We start from the raw sequence: 7,187 nt of genomic DNA, 5'->3' as shown, positions 1-7,187 counted from the left end.
GGAAAGACACTTGTATATATGTTAAAACTGATCCCGGGCTGTGAGTGTCGTGGCATTGCTCCACAACAAGCATCAAACATGACCAAGTTAAGGTAAGGCCAACAAAATATTCTGAAACATCAAATTAACATCATTGCAAGAACTACAAATGTTTCGATTTTCACCAAATTCTTATTGGCTTCAACAATTTCCTATGCCGGCATTGTTACGCATCAAATCTTAACATTTCATTCTAAAGCCACAGAGGTACCAATTGTAAAACACATGCCAAGCCAAACCAAATTACGTTGGTAACTAAAGTTGCAACAGAAATCACAACTTTAACCAAAAGAGAAGTAACAGCTCCGTCCAATTAAACTGGGTAGAGAACTGAAATTTATGTGATTAAACATCTCCTAAATGGTAAATATTGGAGTGCAGATAATACTGAATTTACAAAACATATTATCGCTGGATTAAATGCCTACCTTTAGCTGGAGCCATCTCGAACTGAAGCAACCCTACGCCCTAATGAAATCTCACCTGCAAATTTAACCAACTGATTAGCCTAAGATTAAAAAATCTGAACGATGTCCTCATACAATGAAGAAAAACAGGCGGAAAACAAACGAGAAAGGCAAGAGGGTAGGAGAAACCTGAAGAGCGAAGTGCCGTTCTAGGGTTTTGGAGGCGAGCAGGGTTGGGGGTTCTTATAGATGGACTGTCAAGTAGAGAATTAGGGGTACTGACTTGGGCTCGGCCTTGGCCAGCCCAGTTCATTAAACCAGCCCAAATCGACAAATGGATGGGCCGAATTTAAGCCATTCACGTTGGATTTGAACTCGATCAGCTCTACAAATGAATAAAAAATGTATATTATCAATATGTGAAATGTTCCAAATTTAGTCTAATTTGTTAGTTTCCCTCAGTCCAACTTTTTAAATGATATTTATAAAAAACATACGAATAAGGTGTGCTACAAATTACTGGTATACTATATAATTGAAGAAGGGTATATTAATGTCTCAACTATTTTGGTATGTTAATTTTAATATTTAATTTATTTATTAACTTCCCATCCCCCAATACCTTTTGATAGTTACTTCTTTTTCTTTATGCATTTTTTTGACATAATCTTTTCATAAATTTAACATTCATATTATTTTATATATAATTTGCACACACATAGAGCGTGCCACAAATTTTAATTTAACTATATATTAAGGAAGAACATCTTTTTGGAGTCTCCCTTATTTTTTATCTGCTTTTTTTTTTGTTCCACCCATTAACTTTCAAAATTAAATTTTAAATAATAATTTATTTTTTGTTAATATTTTCTTTTTCTTATTTCAAATATCCTCTTTCAAAATTGTTTATTTTTTATCATGATCATTTTTATATTATTATTTTTTATCTAAATAGATATCTAAAATAATTGTAGTGAAACTAGTCTCATGTCATGCATGTTGTTTTGTCTGAGAGTTGGGGCAAAAGATGACACGCTTTTCTGGCATGAAAGAAGTGTTTCACTGGGAATGGTACATCGGCGGGCAAGTTCCATTTTCATGGACAGCCAGCCCCAAACTCTTGAGTATTAACATGCAAAATATCATAGAAACAATATATTATTATTACAAAAATATGAGTGGAGATTTGAGTGAAGATGTTAGGGTGGGCGATTGATTGCGGTTGATGTGGTAGTGTAGAATAGGCGCAGCCGAAACGGCAAAACGAGGTCGGGCCCAACATCCTAAATTTGGGTACAAGTACAAATCCATAATAGGCCACATCGCCCACTCAATAATGCAAAATTCAAGCAGCGTAAAAGGAAAAGTGCAAGTCCTGGTCTTCCTTGTGTGTGTGTGTGTGTGTGTGTGTGTGTGTGTGTGTGTGTGTGTGTGTGTGTGTGTGTGTGTGTGTGTGTGTGTGTGTGTGATTTTTATTTTTTTTTTTGGGGGGGGGTAAATTATATATATATTTATACTTTGGGTTAAAATTGATTTTGATTCATAATTTTTACAAATTGTTATGATTCTGGTCTATTTGGTCCCTTTTTCTTAATAATTTAAAATTCAATTCTAAAGGTGAGGTTAAAATTATGAATAATTTATAAAGATTAGAAACTAAAATCTGGACTCAACCAAAATCGATTTTGAGTCGGAGGCCGAAAGTTGCGTTCTTTCTTGCTTTGGTTGTTAAGGGAAAAACATGATTGGTTGGGGGAGGAGGTGAGGGCGGAGACGCCAAGGCAATTTCACAAGAGCATGGGCTTTACGGGCCCATTAAGAATCTAAAATGGCCCACAATATGGATATTTTTAGTAATTATTTTTTAAATTTAAAGTCATATTAAGGAAATAAAAAATATAGTTTTCTGAATTTAAAATTCATGAATCCCAAGCTGATTTAAATTGTTTTTTGGGCGGCTGGTCGAAAGCAGGTGGGAAATCCAATTGGGCTTGAGATGGGCCCAATGTGGTGAGGCCCACTGCACCACGTGAAGTTGCAATTACAACAGACGAGGTCTGCTTAACAAAATCTACTCTAATCCCCTCTCAACCAATCACGTATCATCTCCCACGTGGGGCTACTGTCCCCCGCCACCTCATGACATCACCTGATCACTACCCACGCCTTATTACTTTTACGCAGCTGTCTTTAAAATAATATAATGCTTTGCGTTGGGCGCTCTTTAAGTTTAATCTACTTCTTTCTTCCACTCTCCATTAACCCTAGCTACCTAGGCAGCTCTCTCCGGTTACCCTCTCTACTCTTCCCACAGTTTCAATTAATAACGTCCCGTCGGCGTAGACAAGCAGCAGAATCATGGGATCGGATTCTTCTGCAAAGTACATCCACATGGTAATTAATTCATTTATAGGCAGGGTCTGTTTGGCTGTCTGAAATTATATATGATCTCTGATTTTAATATTGTTTTTTATGTTTTATTTTTAATTATATAGGTTCAACACCTGATCGAAGAGTGCATAGTATTCAACATGAGCAAAGAGGAATGCATGGAAGCTCTCTCGAAACATGCAAATATTCAGCCTGTTATTACTTCCACAGGTACTCTCATCTCCCCTCCTGCTCCTTTTTTCTTTTTTTTTAACAATTCTTACCTGAGTCGGGTTTCGTCCAATTACAAGCGATTGGTCATCTTCTTTTTAAAACAAACGTTGATCACACAATAAGTGCATTACAACTGTCCGTCGTCGTGTAATTAATTATATGGTCAAACTCGTATAATTACATGTAGAATTGATCAGATGTTGGGACCATGCAAATGGAGTTTTTATTTAATTGAAGAATAAAAAACGTGTTGAATATTTGGTGATTGTGGTAGTTTGGGTCTTATATATTGACTGATGATGATGATGAATAATAGTGTGGAAGGAATTGGAGAAAGAGAACAAGGAGTTCTTTGAGGCGTACAGGAAGAGAAGAGAGGAAAGATCAGCATCATCAACATCTGGATCAACGTCGGCGACGACCCAAAGACAAGGGATCGACGAAATATTAGTGTTGGCTGCAGCAGCGTCTAGTAGTTCTAGGACGAATGATGATGATGATGATGAATGAGAATGATATAGGAAGGGAGGGGAGGGTGGGTAGGCAGGGGTTATTTGTTTTGGTTTTTGCATGTTCGATTGATTGGGACAATTAGGAGTAGGATGTAATAGGTAGCTAGCTAGGTACAAGGGGTTTTGTTTTGGACACTACTTTTTTAATTAATCGATGCGGCTTCTCTTCCCCTTCCCTTCACTTGTATGTTAATATATGTACAATTATTTCATTAATTAATCATAAAATATGGTCTAATATTTCATTTTCTTAAAAAAATAATATATTACACACGTCAATATATAAATGGGAATAAATTTTGGACTGGTACAGGCGTCATTGATGGTAGTTTTTTAGATTATAAATTGTATATAAAATTTTGTTGGCGTGCATATGTTTACCTCTTGTCTTCGTTTATAGTGTGTTAGGTCCTACTTTGCATGGGCTGTGCTTTCTGATTTGATATTCTTTTGTTTTGTTTTGGGAACTATAATTCGGCTGAGTGTGAAATAAATGAAGTGTGGGAGGGGACCTTTTATGAAAGTGCTGTGCATGGCCTGTTTCGGGCTTGTTGAGGCTCGTGAGTTTAGCGTTTTTTCTGTCGTTGTAGGTGACTCGGAAATTAATGCAAAAGAGAGTGTCCGATTCCAAGAATTTTATTGTACCTCACGTTTGATGGAATCAGATTAATTATAAAGTAAATCACTTGTTACGTAATTGATCATTTTTTCTAAATAATACATAAATCATAGTACGGATGTATTGAATTTATTATATAATTAGTTCAGATCGAATCAAATTCGATATACGTTAGAATTTTTCAAACTATATGGTAGCGGTTTGAATATAAGAAAATATTAAGAAATTTGACAAAAATATTAAAACATTTGAGTGACAAAATTAGAGTCGTTTTGAAGCTGAACTGAATCTATTGTACGAGAGGTGCACCAAATTTTGACATGTACACCTCATTTAGTGTTAACGGGGTGTACGCAAAATTTATGCTTTTCTTTGGCTAAGAGATTAAAAATAAAAAGTTAGACGTTTTTTAAAGTAATAATTATAAATAGAAAAATAATTGATGTGTAAATATTTGGTAAAAGTAATTGATATATTATCAGCTCATTTGTAAAATTACTTGACTATCCTATTAGGTGGGGGGACTTTAGCTATTATTGGGATATTGTATTTTCGAAACATACGACTAACTAGGGCAAAATAATTATAAAAAAACATGGTCATATTTACAAGAATGGGTTAAGCTGTAGTAAGGACCTTTTCATTAGTTTATAACTTTTGCGGTGCATATGGTGAATTTAAATCCCTAATAACAAATTCATTAGATTTATTTGGATAATTTTGAGGATAAATTACAATTATCTTTCCTGATATTTGGTATATTTATAAATATCTTCTCATTGTTTGAAAAATTACAGATATCCCCCTCAAATAAAAATTAATTATGTAACTTCTAAACAATGATGTGGATATTACTATTTTACTCTTATAGTTGAAAAAATATAAAAAAAATTTAAGCGTAGATAAAATAAATAATTTAGAGAGAGTATTAGTTCACAAAATAATTTAGAGAGAGTATTAGTTCATAAAAATATTTTTAAAAAAATTATAATATATATCATTGTAATTATAATTTATAATTTGAAATGACATTTTGGTCAATTCACCATAAAAGAATTACGGAAACATAACGGAATTGGCTTGTTGTTAAACGGACGTAAAATAAGGGGTATTTGTAATTTTTTAAACAATAAAGAGATATTTATAATTACGTCAAATCTCAAAGGAGGTGATTGTAATTTACCCTAATTTTAAACTGAAAAAGATTTAAATCCTTTAACTATAAATCTGAACTAGATTTTGCTTAATTTGGGTTTCAAAATTATTTCAATATGATATTATTTGAAACCATTTTTCTTAAATTCGAATTAAAAAATCCATCAATTCAGATGTCGTCTTAGCTTAATTAATAAAATCATAAGCAAAAGTTAGATATTCCAACATTTTCATTTATTTCAATTTAAGAAGAAAAAACTTAAATAAAAATATTGCAAATAGCCCTTTTAAATGCATAAAGTATGGAATTGGACTTTGACATATCTCTTTCCTACATATCAGCCCATTCCTATAAGCCCAATAAAAATCCAGTCAGCGCTACACAAGGATCATACCCTACCGCACCATTAAGCCCTCACCGTTGCGCCCAACCCATATACGCCCAAAAAATACTCAATCAGATTAATCGAGTACCCAATTTTATTTTAAAAATAACAAAGAAGAAAAAATATTTATAATTATTTAACGATTGCTATTAAAATAAATAAATAATCTTATTAAGTTGAACCACAATCGACACGTTAATGAAATTCGAACCATAACCTTATATTTATATAACCTTAAAATTTCAACTTGTTAATACGTATTGGCTAAGATTATAAAAGATAGGAGGGAAAATATCTATTATGAAACCAAAAGAAATATGTACAATTATTATTTTATGGGAATTACAATTGCCCTCCTTGGATTTTGATTTGCAAATAGCCCCATTATTTAAAAAATTACAAATATCATGCTTAATTAAAAAATAATTATATAGTCCCTAAACGCGGGTGAAATATAAATTACTATTTACTCTTGTTGATTTACAAAACAACAAAGCAATCTATGGGTGATTAATATAAATAATCGGTGGTGGATATTAGTCCAAAAAAAAATTCTTAAAAACTCTAAAAAAAGATATAAAATTACAATTCATAATTTAAAAGGATATTTTGGTCAGTTCACCAATAAAATTGAATGAAAACCTAACGGAAGTTAACAGAATGAGCAATAGTTGTTAGACGGATATTAAAATATATGAAGTATTTATAATTTTTCAACATCATGGGAGATTGATGTAATATACCTTATTTTATTTGGATAAATGGGTGAGAATAAAGTTGTCTACGAATTAAATGATATAAAAGATAGAAATCTCAAATTTAATCCATTTTCAAAATTCAACCCTGAATTCCTGAAATGATGTCAAGTACATATTTGAATTTCCAAGTCTCATTAATGGCATTGGTGAAATCATTTAAGGTTGCTAGAATTTATTACATATAAACCTTAAAGAAGGTTTCGTGTGGGATTATTAGCGGCAGCTTTAATATGTTTGGTGAATTTAGTATTTTACTTTCATTCATTAGTGCGTTGGAGATAAATATGCCTCTAATTATTAATACCATCATAATCACATTCTCTATAAACCCACAAGACTTTGATTCTCCTTCATCTCAAACATTATCAATAATTATTGCATACTTATCACATTATTATTTCAAAAATCAAACTTCAAAAACTCAAAAACCCCCCCCCCCCCCTTCTTTTTTAGTTCATATCAAATTTAAAATTCTAAGGCACAAAATTTTACATGGTAATCGTCTATCGACTGAGTCCCGTCAATTACAAGAACGAGATGATGAATTATTATTTATTATTAATTATGACGAGCAGTTATGATTAAATGTTATATATGTTGGAATGAGTTTTATGTAATGATAACAAAAAGACAAGATTAATAAGAGAATTAAATTAGAGATGCAGCAAATAATGTAATTGGTGGTGCATAGAATTGAGAAAGGGAGG

At 32.3% G+C, this 7,187-nt stretch overlaps 2 protein-coding genes across 2 annotated transcripts in view; one reads left to right on the top strand and one right to left on the bottom strand.

Moving 5' to 3' along the window:
• LOC105161439 (60S ribosomal protein L23a) overlaps positions 1–729 on the bottom strand; it is a 2,375-nt gene extending 1,646 nt beyond the window's left edge. Inside the window, exons 1-2 of the mRNA XM_011079131.2 lie at positions 636–729; positions 468–522 (exon numbers count right to left, since the gene is read on the bottom strand). Of these exons, the coding sequence (XP_011077433.1) occupies positions 468–483 (16 nt within the window). The 5' untranslated portion in view covers positions 484–522; positions 636–729. The remainder of the gene's footprint in view (positions 1–467; positions 523–635) is intronic.
• Positions 2,659–3,743, top strand: LOC105161438. Its single transcript, XM_011079130.2, has 3 exons — positions 2,659–2,840; positions 2,942–3,047; positions 3,367–3,743. The coding sequence occupies exons 1-3, from the start codon at positions 2,805–2,807 to the stop codon at positions 3,558–3,560; spliced, it is 336 nt and encodes a 111-aa protein (XP_011077432.1). The 5' UTR covers positions 2,659–2,804; the 3' UTR covers positions 3,561–3,743.

Source organism: Sesamum indicum, linkage group LG5 (assembly GCF_000512975.1).
Source record: "Sesamum indicum cultivar Zhongzhi No. 13 linkage group LG5, S_indicum_v1.0, whole genome shotgun sequence".
Lineage (NCBI taxonomy): Eukaryota > Viridiplantae > Streptophyta > Magnoliopsida > Lamiales > Pedaliaceae > Sesamum > Sesamum indicum.
The sequence above is the reverse complement of the archived record's forward strand: the minus strand, read 5'-3'. Positions and strand labels throughout refer to the sequence as shown.